Source organism: Diabrotica virgifera, chromosome 5 (genome assembly GCF_917563875.1).
Source record: "Diabrotica virgifera virgifera chromosome 5, PGI_DIABVI_V3a".
Taxonomy (NCBI): domain Eukaryota; kingdom Metazoa; phylum Arthropoda; class Insecta; order Coleoptera; family Chrysomelidae; genus Diabrotica; species Diabrotica virgifera.
In genome coordinates this window covers 206,162,224-206,182,807 of record NC_065447.1, presented here as the reverse complement: position 1 = coordinate 206,182,807, position 20,584 = coordinate 206,162,224, and the positions used below count along the sequence as shown (strand labels likewise).

The window sequence follows — 20,584 nt, the reverse complement described above, 5'->3', positions numbered from 1 at the left end:
ATTAAATAAGACTCAAGTGAAATCGATAATAGGTCATAATCGTTGTTCGCGGAAGGTTCGATCATTAGCCGATGCTAAATAAGACTTAGTAGAAATAGAGAATAGGTCATTAAAATTTTGTAATTAGTAGAAAGTAATTTTAGAATGGGAATTAACTATTTTTCTTTTGAAATCCATTAAGCATATTTAGAAAGTTTAAAAATTGGTTTTGAGGAATACTGCGAATGAGAGTTGGTGGTGGAAGTTTGATTTGTGAATCTGGAAGGGATATTTAGAAAGTAGGGGAATGAATGACAAATAGAGATCAGAATGTTTTGAGCTGTCGAGAAGTGAAGTCCAGTAGTAGACGGTAGTGTACGGAGAGTGAGAAAGCCGGGGTAGTTCCGTGAGTGTGGAGTATCTATCGTGGAACGAGAGGTAGGCCAGGTTGAGAGTAAAAGAACCTCTTTGAGCCAAGAGTTCCCGGTAGCTGATTGCAGTTTCGAAAAAGGTAGAACACAGCATCGCGACAGAAGCAGGAAACGAGAGCTATACGAGCTAGTTTCAGAGGAGAACATTACTGGAAGTCAGGACGAGGTTTTGATTGCAGCCAAGGATAGCAGGAAACGGGTCTTGTGTGAAGACATTCTCAGTTCACCAGAAAAAGGCCAGTCTCATTTGTTTGGACATGAATCTATGGGTTTTTCGTATTAAATACTACATTTAAAATTGAAGAAACATAATCAATAATATCAGAAAAGCTTCATCAAACTTAAATAGAATTGTTGCTAATAAATCATAATAGTTAAATGTTAATAAAAACTTTCAATTGGAAACCAAAAGGAAATAAGATTCCCATGTGTAAATGTTATGTTTAAGAATAATAAGATATAGCAAATATTAAGCAGTGATTGCCATTTAAATAAAATAAACAATATTTTGATTACAATTGTAACCCATATGTGTTATTATTTTACTCTTTTCTTTCCTATCCCGATTAGGAACCATTGAGAAATACTTAGAAGCCACGTATGTAAGTAATTAATTTTATAAAAAGCCCTGAGATTGAAAACATATTGATATGTGATCTGGTAAATTAATTAGATTATTATTAATGCATTGATTAAATTAAATGACATATAAAAATATTATCTCATATCAATAATCAAGATCACATCAATATATATATATATATAAAATATATATATATATGCACAGTACACATCTAAATTACTAAAAACACGTAAACACAAACCTAAGGAAACGGAAGCGAACAATACAAGACTGTACTACACACAATACAGTCACAATCGGAACGATGTTACACATGTTATTTTAGAACAGTGAAGACTAAGACCATTGTTTAAAAAAGAATTTTTTAAATAGTCTTTTAGTCTTTTTTAAACAATGCTAAGACAGTCTGATTGAAATAAATAAAGGAATACTACTACAGTTGTTTCCGATAATTCAAGATAATGAACGTCGCTCTGCCATGCCGCTGTGTGCCATGAGTCATTTATTTATTATTATTATCGTATCGGTCAAATTACACAAATACACATTATCTCTCAAATATTATATTACATACATAAATTTTTATTTTGAATTGTTGAAATGTTTGTCTGATGAAAATCGGTCCGGGTTAGCCGGACTTCCGGGTTATCGGGGGCCGACTTATCGGGGTTCCACTGTACAGTCAGATTCGGTTTCGATTCAGAGCACACCTCGGGCTGTTCTGAAGAGATGAAGAGATCTAAATATGCATAAACAGATGGTGGTGGTCCCTGAATCGAAAATTAAATCTTAGTTTTACTCACGAATTGAGTATTAGGAATCAAAATTCGTTTGATCCTTACCCAGGCAAGCAAACGACGTTTTTATAACGTAGTTAACACGTCATAAAAATGACCAATTGACGTGTTTCTATGACGTAGTACTGACGTTAAAAATCACGTGTATTTGTCTCATCGATTCGACGTCATAATTGTGACGATTTTTAAAACGTAATCGTATCTACGTTTTTTTCACGTCGAGATTGTGACGATTTTCAAACGTCAAAAAGATGACGACCTTTAAACGTCGGTAAAATCACGTCTTTAATACTTTCAAAAAGTGACCTCTTTCAGATGTTTCAAAATAGTATAAAAAATAGGTAACATGAAACCTATAGGCCTACATCCCATGTGTCGAAGATATACTACCACTTGTTTAAGATCGCTTGTTGCTTGTGCGCTAGAAGCAACATTTATTCTGCATGATTGCACCAGCCCTCACATTATAAAATTTTCACTAGTTATATATACCTACTTACTGTGTCAAAACTGAAACAACATATTTATGAAACTAATAAATAATTTATTGACAAATTTTCCAGCATACTTAATATCTTAATTTAACGCTGTCTTAATATCTTCATTTAACGCTTAATTAAAAACAAATAAACATAACCTTAAATAGTTGTCAAGAAGAATTACTGCATTAAACTAACTCACTTAGCAAAAACGCATAAAAATCTCTTAACACGTTTCTTCAACTACATATCTAAAAAAAAGTCTTATTTTATCACACAATACACAAACCGCGCAAACAATAAATGACAAATTTCTTATGAACATTTAGCGTTATACCTAAACGAAATTATTTGGAGTCAATACAAACAAGCAAGCTCCTCCCAATTTTGTGACGTCAGACTTAGGCTGTCTGAAATTAAAACGTTTTTTAAACGTAATTTTAACGTCATTAATCTTACGTATTTAAAATCACCTACAAATGACGTATATATGACGTAATGTTCAAACACGTGTTATATTCAACCAAAAACTCACGTTTTCTCAACGTTATATGACGTCACTTGGTTGCCTGGGTACCTACATAGATAAATTGACGTGTTGTGGAATGCATATCATAGATTCCCCATATATATTCATTTATCTTCCGTTTTCCTTGTAAACTGTAGAAGGATCGGATACAAAAGAGCAGAATTTGTTTCCAGCGTAAGAAGTCTTAGACCGTCCGCACACGGCGACTCTAGCCCAGTCGCGTACGTCTCTCCCCAACACTCAAGTTCTTTCGTTGTGGTGTTGAGCTCCGTAGACGGGGCATTTAGTGGTTGTCCAGGATTGCAAATCTCCTCGTCTTGTACTACTTTCGTCCCTTGCGATCGGTAGCGCATGAGAAAGTTCGAGTGAGATGCACGTTTCAGTAATGGAGGTAAGTTTATTTTATTTGTTTCCTTCGTTTTTTGTTGATTTTTGCGCTAAATTAAATTTTAGTTTTTTTAAGATCGGTGAACGTAATGTTCGTTGATTGTAGTATTAGCAGCTTTGTAGAAGTATATTGTTTGTAATATAAAATTCTGAAAACATTGAACTTCTGTTTCTAGGTGTTTATTATAAAATTTTTTGGGGAAGTAGAAAATACCCTCAATTGTATAATGCCCATTGTATACAAATTATACTAAAAATGTAACAACATCGTACTTTTAACAGAACGAAATAGGCGTTTTGGTTGATATATAAAAAATGCGTTCTTCCTGGTTGGTAGATGTGAGCAAACTGAATCGACTAGTGTGTGGAGAGCGATCGCCGAGCAAGACGCGCGAACTTCGAGACGTGTATTTGATCGACCCATGTGCGGACGGCCTTAGATCGTCCGCATACGGGTTGACGCTCGAAGTAGTCGACTCGATTCCAGTCGCGTAGGTCTCTCCCCAACTCAAGTTCCTTTGTTGTGGCGTTGAGCTCCGTAGACGAGGCATTTAGTAGTTGTCTAGGATTGAAAATCTCCTCGTCTTGTAAGACTCTCGTTCCTTGCGATCGGTAGAGCATTAGAAAATTCGAGTGAGACGCAAGTTTCAGTCATGGAGGTAAGTTTATTTTGTTTGTTTCCTTCGTTTTTTGTTGAATTTTGCACTAAATTATATTTTAGTTTTTTTTAAGACCGGTGAATGTTATATTCGTTGATTGTAGTGCTAGTAGCTTTGTGGAAATATATTGTTTGTGATATAAAATTCTGAAAACATTGAACTTCTGTTTTTAGGTGTTTATTATAAAATTCGTTGGGGTAGTAGAAAAATACCCTTAATTGTATAATGCTCATTGTATACAAATTATACTAAAAATGTAACAATACCGTACTTTACACAGATCGAAATAGTCGTTTTGGTTGATATATAAAAAAATGCGTTATTCCTGGTTGGAAGATGTGTACAAACAGAATCGATTAGTGTGCAGAGAGCAATCGCTTGTGCCGCAGGGTTCGTACAAGACGAGCGAACTTCGAGCCGTGTCTTCGATCGACCCATGTGAGGACGCCTTTGAGTTTTCTGGTTCTTTAGATTTCTCGTTGCTTTTAATCTAAAATCCTTAATTATTGCTTATAACCTATCCATTTAGGATCTATTAATAACGTACTTGGTGACAATAATTTATTATATCAAATTAACTTAAGTTTTACCCACTCTTATCATTTTGATAAAGTTCAATGTTAATTTCATAAAGAGGTAAAAGTTGAGCTTCTGTTTGGTTCAATTTTATTTTTAGACCAAATTGCGTAACTTTTGTATACCGAAGGTGTAAACAATTGTAAATTCTTTTTGTAATTTTTTTTATAGTAAAGGATTTACTAATCATACAAATGTAATTATTATATAACTAAGAGGGATCAGTTGGAAAATTAAAATGATTAACGTGAGTTTTTTAAGAGTTGTAATTTTTTATGTTGAGATTATGCGGAAATTTTTTTCTGTGGTCAATGATGACAAAGGGAGGTGACAAGACATAACAATAATTAAGAGTGATACCGATTCTCATTCTCGTCATATTTCAAATATATGAAATTCTATCTTGTTTATACGAAAGTCTTTCTAATCTTTTATTGTTGTCTACATTCGAATTTATACAGTATCAACGGTTAATATTAATCATTAATATTCCAAATCATCTTTGGAAACGAAATTTTTATAGATGTCATTGTTTTTATTTTACATGATTATTAGGTATGATTATTTTATTTCGGTTCTTAAGAAAATAAGTTAAACTGAAGAAATTGAAGAAATCAACATTTATTTCACCAAAATATTTGTTTATTAGACAAAACACGTACCTGCTTGAGTTGTGTAACAAGGATAACCTTTTTCGAGCAACTTATTTATTCTCTCTTCTCTACCCTCTCTACCCTTTCTGAGCATTTCAATGGCTTCTTCTTTGGTCACGACGTTTGTGAGATATCTGAAATCGATACAGGATACTAGTTGTTCTGGTTCCATATCTGCCAAGAGTTGCCACACTGGTTTCTTTACAAGTTTACCCCAGAGATCCCATAAGGCGTTGATTATGGCTGCGGTGGCTAAATGGGTTACTCCTTTCTCTGGACCAATCTACAAGAATACAAGACATGGTAGAAGACATGTTAATGAAAATTCATTGAGCTTCATAGAAGAACCAAAATCAGTAAAATACTACAGTAAAACCTATTTATCTGCAACTGCGAAGAGAACACTGACGAAGCGTCCATGTAACCATTGTTACCATTGGTAACAGTTAAAAATCTTGCAAATAAATATTTTATGACGATGAATAATTTCATTTACCAATATTTTTACCAATAGAAATATATTATTATATTATGTGTTAATAGTACCTAATTCAGTAAATAGCCAACTACTCGTAGACACACGAAAATATTGGCGAGTTTATGTGACTCAGTTGCAATTTATTATACTTTGTTACCAGTTTCATTTGTGGTTACAATGGTTACATCCTCGCTGTCGCTCGGGACCGGCTTGTGTCTGAAAATTTTGAAGGAGCGACGGCGTAAGCGCGCTGTGTATATCAGTAGCCCTGTTACCAGATTTAAATTTGGTTACAGTGTCTATAAAAAGTGTGCGTGCAGTTAACCATGGATGAGTGTGGCTGCGTAATCGATCAACTACTTGAAAAGTAATTCTCCTTGTATAATTTTGAAGAAAAAAATGAGATTATTGAAAATGAAAGACCTGTTTTAAACAATTTAAAAAAGGAATCAAAAAAGTACATAGTTCGATATTTTAAATTTAGTTGGTACAGTGAAAATCCTTGGTTATGTGGTTGCAAGAAAAATAGATTGTATTGTTGGCCATGTCTTCTGGTTTCTACAGAAAAATGGGTGGACCAGGTTCACGATTTAAATAGTTTTAGAGTTTTAAAAAGGAGACATGAAATTTCTCCGTTACCTACATGTAAGATGTATACCCAATTTGATTCAGTTTGGCAAAACAAGAATCGAAAGTTCTCTTAACCAAGCTTTTAAAGCAAATATTGCTAAACATAATGAGTTTGTTAAAAAAATAGATAAGTATATCCTTAGCATACTTGTAATAGATACCGTATGTTTTTTGGCCAAACAAGAATTAGCGTTTCTTGGTCATTTTGAGGGCGACGACTCTGACAATCGAGGCAATTACAGGGAATTGTTAACATTAATTGCCAAAAAAGATCAAAAATTTTGCCAACATCTAGAAACATCAACTGTTTTTTCGACAGTTTCAAGTGATATACAAAATGATATTATTGAAGCTATATATACATTTTCATTTTTTTTTTAATAAGATTTTTTGCATCTGGTTTTGGTAACACTTTAGAAAAAGTCACTCGTCGCCACTGGAAGAGAAGACACGACAGACATTTGTTGATGCGGTGCAAGTGACCTTGAGGGTTTCAGTTAAATATGTTCAGTTATACTAGAAGAGCGGCAATCGAACTGTGCCTGCACAGAAGGATTTAATCATAAAAGTTATAAACAAAGGCACATAAAATATAAACAACTGAAGTTATACGGTTACATTCAGAAAATGGGAGATCAATTATAAAAGCAGATACTAGACTGGACACAATAGCATCGGAATAACATTTTTTAATGTTTCCCTATCAAAAAAATCAGATCCCATATTCGTGTTTATTGTGATTCTTCTTCAAGTGGCATCTCCGTGACGGAGGTCGGCATTCATAGCTATTCGGACTTTAGAGACGGCTGCTCTGAAAACTTCATTTGATGTATATCCGTACCATTCTCTCAGGGTGCGCAATCATGATATTTTACGTATCCCTGCTTCTTTTTCCTTGGATCTTTCCCTGCATTATGAATTGGAGCAAGTTGTATCTTCTCCACGTGTAATATGTCCGAGATATCCCAATTTTCTGGTTTTGATTGTATTTAAGACTTCCATTTCTTTATTCATCTTTCTCAGAACCTCTTTGTTTGTGATGTGTTATGTCCACGATATTTTCAGAATTCTTCTTTATACCTACTCACAACTCGAATGATTCCAGTTTTTTCATTGATTCCGCAATCAAGATCCAAGCATCCATTTCATAAAACAAAGTCGAGAAAACGTAGTACCTGGCCAACCTAACTATTAGCTCTAACTGCAAATTTCTTGTACAGAATGCTCTTCTCATTTTGTTAAAATTTTCTCAGAATATTGTAATTCAGATGCCGCATATTGAATGTGTAGAATGTTACGTTTCCAAATTCATGATTTTGAAAAATGGACTACAAACCGCTCTTTGAAGGTCTATAACTAAAGATGGTAGAGCTGCAGGACCAGATGAAATTCCTGTAGAATTGTTGAAACTTATAGACGACGACACACTTGAAATAATGGTGAACGGTATAATGGTAATAATGGTAAAGAAATGGCTCTCCTCTACTTCTGTCACAATCCCGAAGACGAAAACGCCAGTGAGTGTTCAGACCACAGGACTATAGCATTGATGAGCCACACATTGAAAGTATTTTTAAAAATAATTCACAAAAGAATATTTAATAAATTAGAAGAGGACATAAGTGCCACACAGTTTGGATTCAGAAGTGGACTGGGCTGACTGGGAACAAGGGAAGCTTTGTTTGGTCTGAATGTGTTAATGCAGAGATGTTTGGATGTAAACCGAGACCTCTATGTAGGTTTCATATATTTTGAGAAGGCCTTCGATAAAGTCAGACACAAAAAACTGTATCAAATCGTAAGAAGCAAAAACATCGATAGTCTAGACATTAACATCATATCCAGGTTGTACTGGGGACAAACAGCAAAAATCAAGGTTGATAATGAGTTAACCGAAAAAATTGAGATTCGACGAGGTGTGCGTCAGGGTTGTGTGCTTTCTCCACTACTATTTAATATATAGCGAAACAATGTCAGGAAGCGCTTCTAGAGCAAAACATTGGTATGAACATTAACGGAGAGTTAATTAACAATATACAATACGCTGATGATACGCTAATAGTAAGAGATAACCTAGCAAATTTACAGTATTTGCTGGAAAACATAAACACTCATACCAACAAGTATGGTCTGAAACTGAACATCAAAAAGAATAAATTATGATTCTAACAAAGAAGCTATACACCAATGTGAATTTAACCATAAATAATAAGCAAGTTGAAAGAGTTACGTCCTACAAATATTTAGGCGTTTGGTTCACTGATACTAATGACCAGAAAAGAGAAATTAAGAGGCGAATAGAAATAGCGAGACAATCATTTATCAAAATGAAAGATTTCCTATGCTACCGGGACATAAATCTGAAATTAAGAACGAGAATGTTAAGGTGCTATGTTTTCTCCGTTCTGTTGTACGGCATGGAAGTTTGGACACTGAAAAAGATAAACATCAAAAACATTGAGGCAATCGAGATGTGGTGCTACAGGAGAATGTGGAAAATACCATGGACAGAGAGAGTAACAAATCAAGATGTTTTGCTGAAGATGGGGAAGGAATGCGAAGTCATAAAAACCATACAAACGAGAAAACTGGAATATCTAGGCCACATAATGAGAGGGTAAAAGTACTTCCTGCTAAGATTAATAATCCAAGGAAAAATCTCGGGTAAAAGAAATGTGGGACTAGGAGGATTTCCTGGTTGCGAAATTTAAGGCAGTGGTACGGGTGCAGTTCAATACAATTGTATTGAAGTGGTACAGAGCTGCAGCCAACAAAGTTAAGATTGCTGTGATGGTAGCCAACCCCCGATAGGAGACGGTACCGCAAGAAGAAAAATAGCTAAGAACAATTGATTTCTGAGTGTTGGGACACTGATAACTTTTGATCAGCAAGAAAAGTGCTGGGTTTTTTTAGTTAACACTAACTGAAAATGTACAGTAACACAATCTTTAAAAATTTAGAATAAAGTAGGTATATTGGTAAGATACAATTTCTTTTAGCATGATACATTTTTATAATTGTCGACATCTCCTACCTTGATTGTTGGAATGAATCTGTAACAAATGTACAGAAGAAAACAAAATTTTAGAAAATATCCTTTGTGGTCTATTTGGATTTAAAATCGAGATATTCAGTATATTGCTTAATCACGTGATAAGGCTTATATCGCTCCGTGGAATATTTGTTAGACTTATTACCATATTTACATAAGTGCATAAATCATTAACGAACGTGATATGATATCAGTTTTAAAATAAGTTGTGTGTGTGTGTGAGAGAGATCCTGGCATCAGACAAAATCTATTTGCCACAAAACATGTAAATTCTTAATTACATTAAATGATTTCATATTGTCTATTTCTAAACTATACCGCTATTTTTGAATTTCTGATAAAATTAATGATGGAATCTAGTACCGCTTTATCTGGGGAAGAAAGGAGAGCTGTAATATTTAGTGGCAATGGACACTCGTGATGAATTAGTTCTTGATACAGAATTGAAGAAGATTGAGAGTTCAGAGAACATTCTAGAAATATATGATTTAGATCACCAATGGATACATTGTCACAACTACAGACAGGAGAGTTAAGTATTCCAATTTTATATAAGTGAGATGGAAAGCGAGCATGATTCAATTTTAAACGAGTCAATACTGACATTTGTGCTCTATTATAATTAAAGGTGAAATGAGGAATGTCTTTTGGAAGTGTAGGGTGAATTCTGAAATAAGGGTTTGTAGATTTATTTGCAATTCTTTTGTAATCAGTTTCCCATTTCCTTCTGATATTAGGTTGGAGAGCATTATTCAAATCTTTTAAATTAAATACTTTGTCCATATGGTGGCAACTGTGACTACTTTTTGCGGCTATATCCGCAATTTCATTACCTTCGACTCCGCAATGTCCTTTCGTCCAAATAAACGAAACAGTTACATTATTTTGTTTAAGATCCATAATTAATTTTTTAATGTTCAAAATTAAGGCATTTCGGAATTGGTTTATTGGGTGACCGCTAATAGCTTGTAATGCTGATTTTGAGTCTGAAATTATTGCCACATTCGTGCATGTTTGAGTTGCACACCATTTTAGTGCCTTTTCAATAGCAAAGGACTCGGCGGTAAAAATGGAACAATAATTTGAGATTCTGTACTTTTCAATATGATTTATGTTTGAAACAAAAAATGCCGAACCTGTGTTTAGCTCCGTTTTTGACCCATCTGTATATATTTTAGTTAAGTTCGACCCGAGACCATTTACAATGGATTTTATCATGGCTTGGTTTAAGATATTACAATCTGAATACCGAGGGAATATGGTGATAGGTTTGTCAATTATAGAATCGAAACTGTGTGCATACAGTGGTATTTTATTAAATTTAACAATATCACTTTGAAATAAGTTTGTATCAATAAATGCATCTGCCAAAGGAGGAGAGTTTTTCTTTTTCCAATAATGATTTGTCAAATTCTCAATTACAAGAAAGTTAATTTTTGCGATCAAATCACTGTTGTAACATCTATATTTTAATAGACTTTTATTTGCTAAAAACTGTCTTCGAAAACTAAGAGGAAGTTCTTGAGACTCTGCCAGAATGGCATGATTTGGTGAAGATGCCATTGCTCCCAAACATATTTTCAGAGCTCTATATTGTATTCGATCAAGGGTAAGTTGGTTCGTATTGGAGGTAGAACCATAGAGAGTACACCCATAATCCAAAATCGAGCGAATATAAGACTTGTAGAACATTAAGGAAATTTGTTGATCCGCGCCCCAGCTCTGTTTGGAGAGGAAGCGCAGAAGATTAATTCCCTTTTCACATCTTTGTTTGACATACTTAATGTGACTGGTCCATAGAAGTTTACTATCTATAATTATACCTAAATATTTATATTCTTTTACGATAGGAACAGTGTAATTACCTATAGAGAAATTATCGACTAACTGATATCTGTGCCTTGTGAAACACATCACAGCTGTCTTTTCTGGTGAAACACTAAAACCCATATCGTCGAACCAGTTTTGTAACCTGTCAAAAGTACGTCTTAAGTCTATCATGCAGCGATCGTAGGTATTATGGGTGACATAAATGCATAAATCGTCCGCGTATTGAATAATTTGTATGCCATCGCTCATCAAATCATGCAAGTCTGCAGTGTATAAGTTAAACAAAAGGGGACTTAAAATAGAGCCTTGCGGAAGCCCGTTGTAAAGTACTCTTGGACCATGTAAAACGTTATGACTATCTCGCAAAAATACTTTTCTATTAGCAAACAAATTTAAAATATTTATAGAGACTCTTTTATTGATGCCAAACGTTACCATTTTTGAATATAATATTTCCAAATCTACCACATCATAAGCCCCTTTAAGGTCCACAAAAAGACACAACATGTAATTATTTTTTGATAGACACAATTGAGCATCTGTAACTAAATGGGAGATTGCATCAATTGTGCCTATACCTCTACGAAATCCATACTGATTTTTTGGTAAAATTGATCTGTTTTCGACAAAATGTTCGAGTCTAAATTTTATAAGCCTTTCGAAAGTTTTTGTAATACACGATAACAATGAAATAGGTCGGTACGACGAAGGTAAGTCAGGTGGTTTCTTAGGTTTCGCTAGAAGACACACAATTATATTTTTAAGACTATCTGAATACTTTTGTTTCAACCACCAATCATTAAAAATTTCTAAGAGAAGAAGTTTACCACTTTCAGGCAATTTATTTATTATCGTATAAGTAAACCCGTCAAGTCCAGGTGCAGTATTTTTTGATTTTTTTAAGGCTAATTCTAATTCCGAAAAGCTAAAATTTTTTGAGAAGGTGTCTGAGTCTTGATGGAAGTGAAATTGATTAATGTTGTCGTTAAAAATTGGACCTGCAGCAGATGAAGGAGCCAATGTATCAAGAACTTTTTGAATAAGGCTTTCGTCTAATTGTGGTTTTCTTTTTTGATGGTGTTTATTGCAAATAGATCTTACAGTGTTCCATATCTCAGTCAGAGGAGTGTTTTTATTTAATTTATTCAAAAACATTTTCCAACTGTTTTTTTGTTTAAGCTTGAACGTACGTTTGACATTAGCAGAAATGTCTTGATATTGTAGATAATTGATAAAATTACCTTGTTTTTTAAACTCGCTGAGAGCTTCTTTTCGTTTTTTAACAATCGCAGAACATTCCTCATCCCACCAATAAGGTCTTGGTACAGAAGGTGTGAAAGATTTCTTAATAGGCATAGATTTCGATGCTGCGACCGTGATTGCATTGAGGAAAAATTCGATTTTGTCTACCGAAGTTGAATTCCTATCTAAATTATTGAGCTTACTAATTTCTAATTCAAAAATATTTCCAAAAACAGACCAGTCAGCACGAGAGTCATTCCATTTTGTTGATGGGTTGATGACAAAGGAGGAGGGATTGATTTGAATTTCTATATTGATTGGGTAGTGATCTGAACCTAATGAATCTGAATCTACTGACCAAGCTATACGGTCGGCTAAAAGGGGAGATGTTAGAGTTAAGTCAACGGCTGAATGATTACTAGTTGGGGATATTCTTGTTGGTGTTCCGTCATTTAATGTAATTATTTCACAATAATCCATGGCCTCCACTAATATTCTACCATTTCTGTCGTCTGCAATTGGCCCCCACATACCGTGGTGAGCATTAAAATCTCCCAGAAAAATAGTTTTTGCAATATTAAACTGAAGGAATAGGTTGATCCAGTCATTTATTTCTATTCTAACATCTGATGATCTATAGATTGATACTAATGAGAGATTAATTTTGTTCAAAAAAACTGCGCATGCTTCTATACTGTCATCGAAATTATTATTAATTTCGGATTCTTGGTAATCTATTCCCTGTCTGATGAAAATACCTACCCCACCGTAACCATCTTCACGACATTTATTGATAAAGTTATATCCGTTAAGTCTAAAATGATGACCGGATGTGAGCCATATTTCTGATAGAACTATTATATCTGTATGGTAGTTGTTAATATGATGCATAAGACTGCCTTTGTTACTATAAATGGATCTACAATTCCATTGTAATATAGTTAGTTTTTCTGTAATATTTTTAGTAGCCATTTTCACTATCTGTGAGAATGGATTCTAAATTATCTTCATTATTATCGAATATTGTAATGATATTGTCCCTGATTTTATTTAATTCAAATTTTCCTTGATTATTAATTATATTTGTAATTAATGAATATATCTGTGAGATAAGTTTATCTCGACAAAACATGAAATTATTCTGTTGTGGAGCGGGTGTATATGGAGGAAGAGAAATTTGTCTTTTTTGATGGGAATTTTCTAAATCTGAATTACTAGTGCTTGGAATCTGAGAAGAAGTGTCAGTTCTTCGCCTTTTAATTGTTTTTGATTCTAATGCGGTTGAATTTGATTTTGGTTTATTTAAAGGAGCATAATAAATTGTTTTGTTTGCTGGTGCTAAATCGGGAAAATTTTCAAGATTATTTAATATATCAAACCTATTGTTGGTATTCATTTTGGCATAAGCTGGATTGTTAATCGATAATTCGGCATCCTTAAAACTTTTATTTTCGAAAGCCATTACTTTTTTTATGTCGTGTTGTTTTTTGTACATTGGGCAATCTCTTGAAATTGAAGGATGATCAGAAGATTTACAGTGAACGCACATTTGCAACTCGGAATTACATTCAGCGGAAGAATGCTCATTTGCACATCGAGAACAACGAGATTTGCCTTTACATTGAACGATATTGTGTCCGTAACGTAAACATTTTCCACATTGGACAACTGGATGGATGTATGGTTCTACAGGGAAATTAACCATATTTATATTAATAAAGGACGGAATTTTATTACCTTTAAAATTTATTACTACCAATTGTCTATTGACAAATTCTTCTTGTTTGGTTTCAGGGTTTATAATTTTTCGTTTCATTCTTCGCACTTCCGCCACTGGAACTATAGAATTAATTGCTTTTTTCAAGTATTCTTCAGTAAAAAAGGTATCAACGCCACGTATTATGCCTCGTTTATGCGTGAAAAATTTTGGAATATAAGCAATCAACTTATTTTTTGTTAGTATTTCGTGATTAATTAATAAATTAGCGATTTTGTATGTTCTAAAAATTACCTTAACACGTTTTAAACCTACAGAATGAATATCAATAACATCATTTCTAAATTCAATTACTTGTTGTAAATAAAAGCCAATTCTGATAGGAAAAAGACGACCAAGATTCTTATCGGTATGTTCCAAAAATACCTGATACGGACCTGCATCCGTTGGTTGATATTTATTATCAAAGTCATATTTTTCGAAACCTGAGGATACTGTATCCATTGAAGAAACATTAATTTGATTATCATTATTAATTATTTGAATATTATTATTTAAATTAACCGAGGGCGGACCAGGACCGCCCCCGTTACCTGACATTTTCTGTACAGCAAATCTGTCTTCAAAACTCTAGTTTTCCGCAAAGTACCACAAAACAGAAACTATTGATAAAACTCTGCACGTGGAAACAAGGCCGGAATGTACCAAAAAACTGCCAAAATTAATAATTCTTTGGGACGAACTCCAAAAAACGAACACGACTTTGACAGTTATTTTGACGGAATGTGTTTAAAATAAGTTAAAAATACATTTTTTATTATTAACGTAAACAAACATTTTAACACGATAAAAAACAAATAGATTGTGTGAAACAATCTAGAAGTCAAACAAGTTCACTCTACCACTGTGTTAATATATGAGTTATTTTAAGAACACATTTTGAAAGATATTATAATGAAAGATATTATAAACACAAAATATTGAAAATAATTCAATTGTTCTACAAACTTACGGCCCCTGTATCCTAAGTTATCTCATCTAATTCCCTTTCACTTTCATTCTTTTTAATTGATGGTTCTTTATAGATCTCCAACTTTACAAAAAAAACTATCCTAGGGCAGATCTGCATTCTGATAATAATTTGCTCTGCTCAGCACTAAACGCAAAACTTAAGAACAAACAACCGAAGCTATTTCCTTGTGGCATTTTTATAATTAACTCTTTAGATGGGAAATAAGCCACAATTAAATTGAAAAAAATAATTTTATTAACATTAATATTAAAACAGTAATAAACATACAATTATGCCACCATCCCTTGAAAACAAAAGCATCGAAGAAAACTGGCGTGACTTCAAAGCCTCAATGAAGAATAAAAGAAATGAAGAAATCCAAAGAAGCAAAACCAAGGAAAGAATGGATGACACAAGACATATTAAATCTAAAGCAGAAAAGACGAAATCTCAAGAGCAACAATCATGAAGAATACATAAGAAATCATCATTTAATTCTCAAAAAGATAACAGAGGCAAATAGATACGGCTACGGGAATTGTGTAAAGAAATTGAGCACCATCAAAATATTCATGATGATATGGTGAAACGTTTCGTTAAAGTAGGTACACGACAACTCGAAATTACTGTTCAAAAGTTATTACCAAAAAAATTATCAGTCAAAATTCATAAACTCACCTTGTATATTAATAAACTATGGGAGAAGGTGCTTTTTAATAGTCATTTGACATTGCCCATAGGGCTCATGATTCACCCTGTACCTATATAACTTAACTGATAAAGTCTTTTTGGTGAATATTATCACTTACCATAATCGATATGTCAACCAAATACCAACAGAAAGAGTGCCACAGTACAACTACGTCGGCACCGGCAACATAATAAATGAAGAATGGACAAACAACCAAGAGATAAGAGCGTGCATCGGCAAAGTTGGATGCACCTTCAACTGGATGGAAGCCTTCTTCAAGAGCCACAACCTCTGTCTTGGTATAAAAATAAGAATACCAACTGTAATGCTACGTCTTCTATGTCCTTTTTTATGGTGTTGAATCGTGGATCTTGAACGAAGATATGCGCAGAATATTGGAAGCATTTGAGATGTGGCTATATCGGATAATACTTAAGATCCCGTGGACTGACCTGAGTCACAAAAGAGGAGCTCCTCAGAAAAATTAAGAAGAATAGAGAAGGACTGTCCACCATCAAATCTTAAAAGTTACAATAGGTACTTCTGACACATTATGAGAAATGAATCCAAAAAATATTTGAAAAGCGAGGTCCAGGAAGAAGAACTCCTGGTTGACTCGTTCAGTGCCCCGACACGAGGGTTTCATCAAGGGGGCCGACGACGCACGAGTATCGGCGCCGGCGGTGGTATTTCATTACTAAATGGACCGTTTAAGTACGCGGTACCCCATGTGATGTTTTAGGCCTGGATCCCGCGTATCAAAAAAAGTTGATTAATAGCAATAGTGCAGTCAGTAAGGGTATTTGGCTCCGAATTCCATCCTACTGCATCAATTTACTTGATATTTTCACTGTAAGTAGGGAATAGCTCAAGAAACAAAGTCTACCCTATATCATATGACGCTTTTTATCTTGGGGGTGGTTCCCACCTCTTCTAGGAGGTGGAACATTTCTGGGTCAAAATAACCACGGCAGTGGCTAGAGAACTTAATTCTAAGCAAAAACTGTTTTACAATTTTTTTTAAAAACTCAAAATGTGATTTCGCTAACCTTTAATTACAATTAACGCCCTAATTAAGCAAAATACAGAGTTGGCGCAATTATATAAAACAAGACGAATCTAGTCATGAAATTTTATTAAATTTTAGTGACATTATATTTTCCATAAGATGGGTGCGGTGTCCTTTCGAGAAAAAATAGAATAGAAAACTCGTGAAAATTTTCGTTCAACGTTTTTAAAGCTGGCCTAACTAAATAACCATGCGCCGATTGACTTTCTTGGTTTTCGCTATAAAGCACAAGGCCCAAAAACTGTTCACAGATGGTTTAAAGAACTCAAATATGGACGCGCTAGCCTCAGTGACGAATTTCGTGAAGACCACCTGGCCATAACTGTCATACCGAAAAACATTGATACTGTGCGCGACATGATTACAGCAGGTCGACATGTTAGCCATGTAATGAGATTCGTTCACTGATTCACTGGTTATTATGCATGGGCATTTGGCAGTAAGAAAGGTGTGCAGTCATTGCATTAGATTCCTCATAACTTATCTGCTGCCAATAAGAAGACAAATGTTGATTGGTGCCGCGCCATACTCACATGCTTCAACGGAGGCACTTCAAATATGATAAAATTCACAAACATTGTGGCGGGTGATAAAACATGGATATATTGCTATGAGCCCGAAACTAAAACCAATCAGTGGTATGAGTGTTTCAAGACAAGCCAAAGCCAATAAAACTAGCCCGGGTTCGCATCGTTGGTAAAAGGTCGCCATTTTTTTTGGAAAAAAGGAACATTTGTTACGATTTTATTAGAGAATGGTCCAACCGTCAATACTAAATTGTTTACCTATATTTATTTGTTTGCGAGAAAAAACTTTGATTTGGTGAGCCATCCTGGATACAGTCCTGACTTGGCTCCGTGTGATTTCTTTGCGCATCTGAGAATAAAAAACAAACTACGCGATAAATATTTTTCAATGTGATACCTAGTACCAAAATGTTTTCCTTCTATTATCTGTGCAAAACTTTTTTTTGGTGCAAAACTTATAGGTCTGGATCCCGCGTATGAAAAAAAAGTTGATTAATAGCAAGCTGAAAATTTGTTAATAGCTTAAGGGTGTCTAGTCGGATAAACACTGGAACAGAGGCAGTTTTAATTGTGGAACAGGTTAAAAATTTGGAACCGTCACACCACGAAAACGGCATATTTGTCCGACAGAACAGACTTAAACTTTCCGAACAGAGATTAAACTCTCATGCAAAAATCAGACTGCTATTTATCACCTGTCATAATTCCTGTCATTTGACACATTAAAACGCCAATTTGGTGATAAATAGTAGTCTGATTTTTGCATGAGGGTTTAATCTCTGTTCGAAGAGTTTAAGTCTGTTCTGTCGGAAAAATACATGTGTCGTTTTCGTGGTCTGACCCTTCCAAATTTTTAACCTGTTCCACAATTAAAACTTCCCCTGTTTTATTACATTAACAAAAATTCAGAAATTCAAAATTTTATTATTCTATTAACAAATTTTCAGCTTGCTATTAATTACCTTTTTTTTCATACGCGGGATCCAGACCTATTAGTTTGCATCTCTTAAAACCTATGCACATAAATATTTTTGAATGTGATACCTAGTACCAAAATGTTTTCCTTCTATTATCTGTGCAAAACTTTTTTTTTTGTGCAAAACTTAGTTTGCATCTCTTAAAACCTATGCACATACCCTAAACCTAAATTTCTACTTACCCATCTTATTTGACTTTCGCTGGTTAAAGATCTCCAGAACACACCGAATTCTTTGTAGATGTCCGTTACAACTTGGCCGACGACCAATGACTTTAGAGATTCAACGGCTGCTACGATAACTTCTGTGCCTCTACCACAAGTGAAAGTTAGTCCGTATCCTTCTAATCCCGATTGGAGTTTTATGGTGACGTAGGCGCAAGAGTAGTCAGGATCGGTGTGCTGAAAAAAAGTAAAAATATATATTGAAAATATAGATGAAAGTAGGTGAATCATTTTTCTAAACGATTTAAATCTAATCAAATCAAATCTAATAATCATCTATAATTACTAGGGGAGTGCATATAGATTTTCACTTCGGAAAAAATCAAACAAGATAGAACTTTTTGTAATTTCATTAAGAAATGTTTAATAAACAACATATCAAAAAGTTCTATACCCTATTCCACGAACATACGCCTGTTTTGGATTACTTCGACAACGAATATTTGACTGTGCAAAATAAGAAAAACGAAAGTAAATTACAAATTACATTGTTGTTTATTGGAATAATTATTAGCGCTATTTACTTTCGTACTTCTTATGTTACACAGTAAAATATTCGTTGTCGAAGTAATCCAAAACAGGCGTATGTTCGTGGAATGACCCATACTCGAGAAGTGGGTGCTTCATTTTTTATTAAACAAATGAACTAAGAATTTATATGTTTTTTTAAATAACTCCGAAGATATAAATTTTAGAAAAAAACTAACTTGACCATTTAAAAATTCAGAAAATTTTACAAAAAAAAACTTTTATAAAGAATTTTCTAAAATTAAATCTGTATCTTCTATAATTTTTTATTTATAACGCTAAAGTCACCCTTCTCACAAACATTGGCGCACTGTAAACTAGCGTACGGCGAAGTGCATGGTTGAGTTATTTTAATGTAATTCCTTAACTAATGGATCAAATGAAATTTTACAAAATTGAACATGAAAGAAGAATAATTAAGCTATCTTATGGTTATAATAGAAAGAAATAAAATGTATGGTCATAAGTAGGTACGGTGTGGGCGGAAAGTGAGCCTTACATGAATTTTGTTTAAAAATGATTTAAAAATGTGTAACTAATACAATTTTTCTTATAAAACTCTCAATTTTGCACAACTTACCTTTCAAACATTTTACTAAATGATGTTTCATTAAAAAAAAATCTCCAAAATTTAATTCAAATGATATGACGTCTCAAAAAATGTAATTTTTGAAATCTTCGTAGTTTTATAGAATTACCACCACTTTAAGACGGTATTACTCAAGTTTTAACAGATCTATTACAGTTTTATAACTACTTTTTTAAAACTTAGGATGTAATCTTTAAAATGCACTAAATTATTTGACTTTAGAAATGAAATAGACTATTTATTTTTGAGAAAATTAAGAAAGATAACAAAAATGTAATACAAAAACCGAAAATTACCAGCTAAAAAAATGTTTATACAAAGTGATCAAAATTTTTTTCTGTAAAACTTACCTAAAATACATTTAATAATAAGCTTCAACAATAATAAATATTCAGTAAAAAATTTTTTTTTAGCTCTTATACAGTATGATTAACTATTTAGTGGGAAATAAGCCACAATTAAATCGAAAAAATAATTTTATTAATTATGATTTTTTTTGTGACGGATATTCTTGAGTTGGGATTGATTTCATGTAATCGAATGAACTATCTTTTAGTAAAGTCGTCCCAGGAACGCAACTCATAAATATTGGCGATATCATTTTAAAGTCTTCTACTTTAAAATGTATAATATACGTCTGAATTGCCAATATAAATGAGTCAAATTAAATAAATTATTAGAAGAATTTTTTTACTTAGCAACAACATTTTTGTTTATTTTAATAGTATTTTGTATTTTGACAACGAAACCCGATTTGGGCTTCGAAACGTTAATAAAATTATTTTTTCAATTTAATTGTGGCTTATTTCCCACTAAATAGTTAATCATAAAAATGCCACAAGGAAATAGCTTCAGAACAACTTATGTCTGCGTAACTTGGAACCTATTGATAACTTTTTTATTATCAGTTTTACGAAAAAAAGTTCAAATCAATTATTCTTTATA

The 20,584-nt window shown here is 33.5% G+C and overlaps 1 protein-coding gene across 1 annotated transcript in view; it reads right to left on the bottom strand.

Annotated features, from left to right (window-relative positions):
* The window catches only part of LOC114336651 (mitochondrial enolase superfamily member 1-like), a 64,677-nt gene that overhangs the window by 30,803 nt on the left and 13,290 nt on the right, over nucleotides 1–20,584 (bottom strand). The window contains exons 2-3 of the mRNA XM_050650530.1: nucleotides 18,481–18,699; nucleotides 5,083–5,356 (exon numbers count right to left, since the gene is read on the bottom strand). Of these exons, the coding sequence (XP_050506487.1) occupies nucleotides 5,083–5,356; nucleotides 18,481–18,699 (493 nt within the window). The remainder of the gene's footprint in view (nucleotides 1–5,082; nucleotides 5,357–18,480; nucleotides 18,700–20,584) is intronic.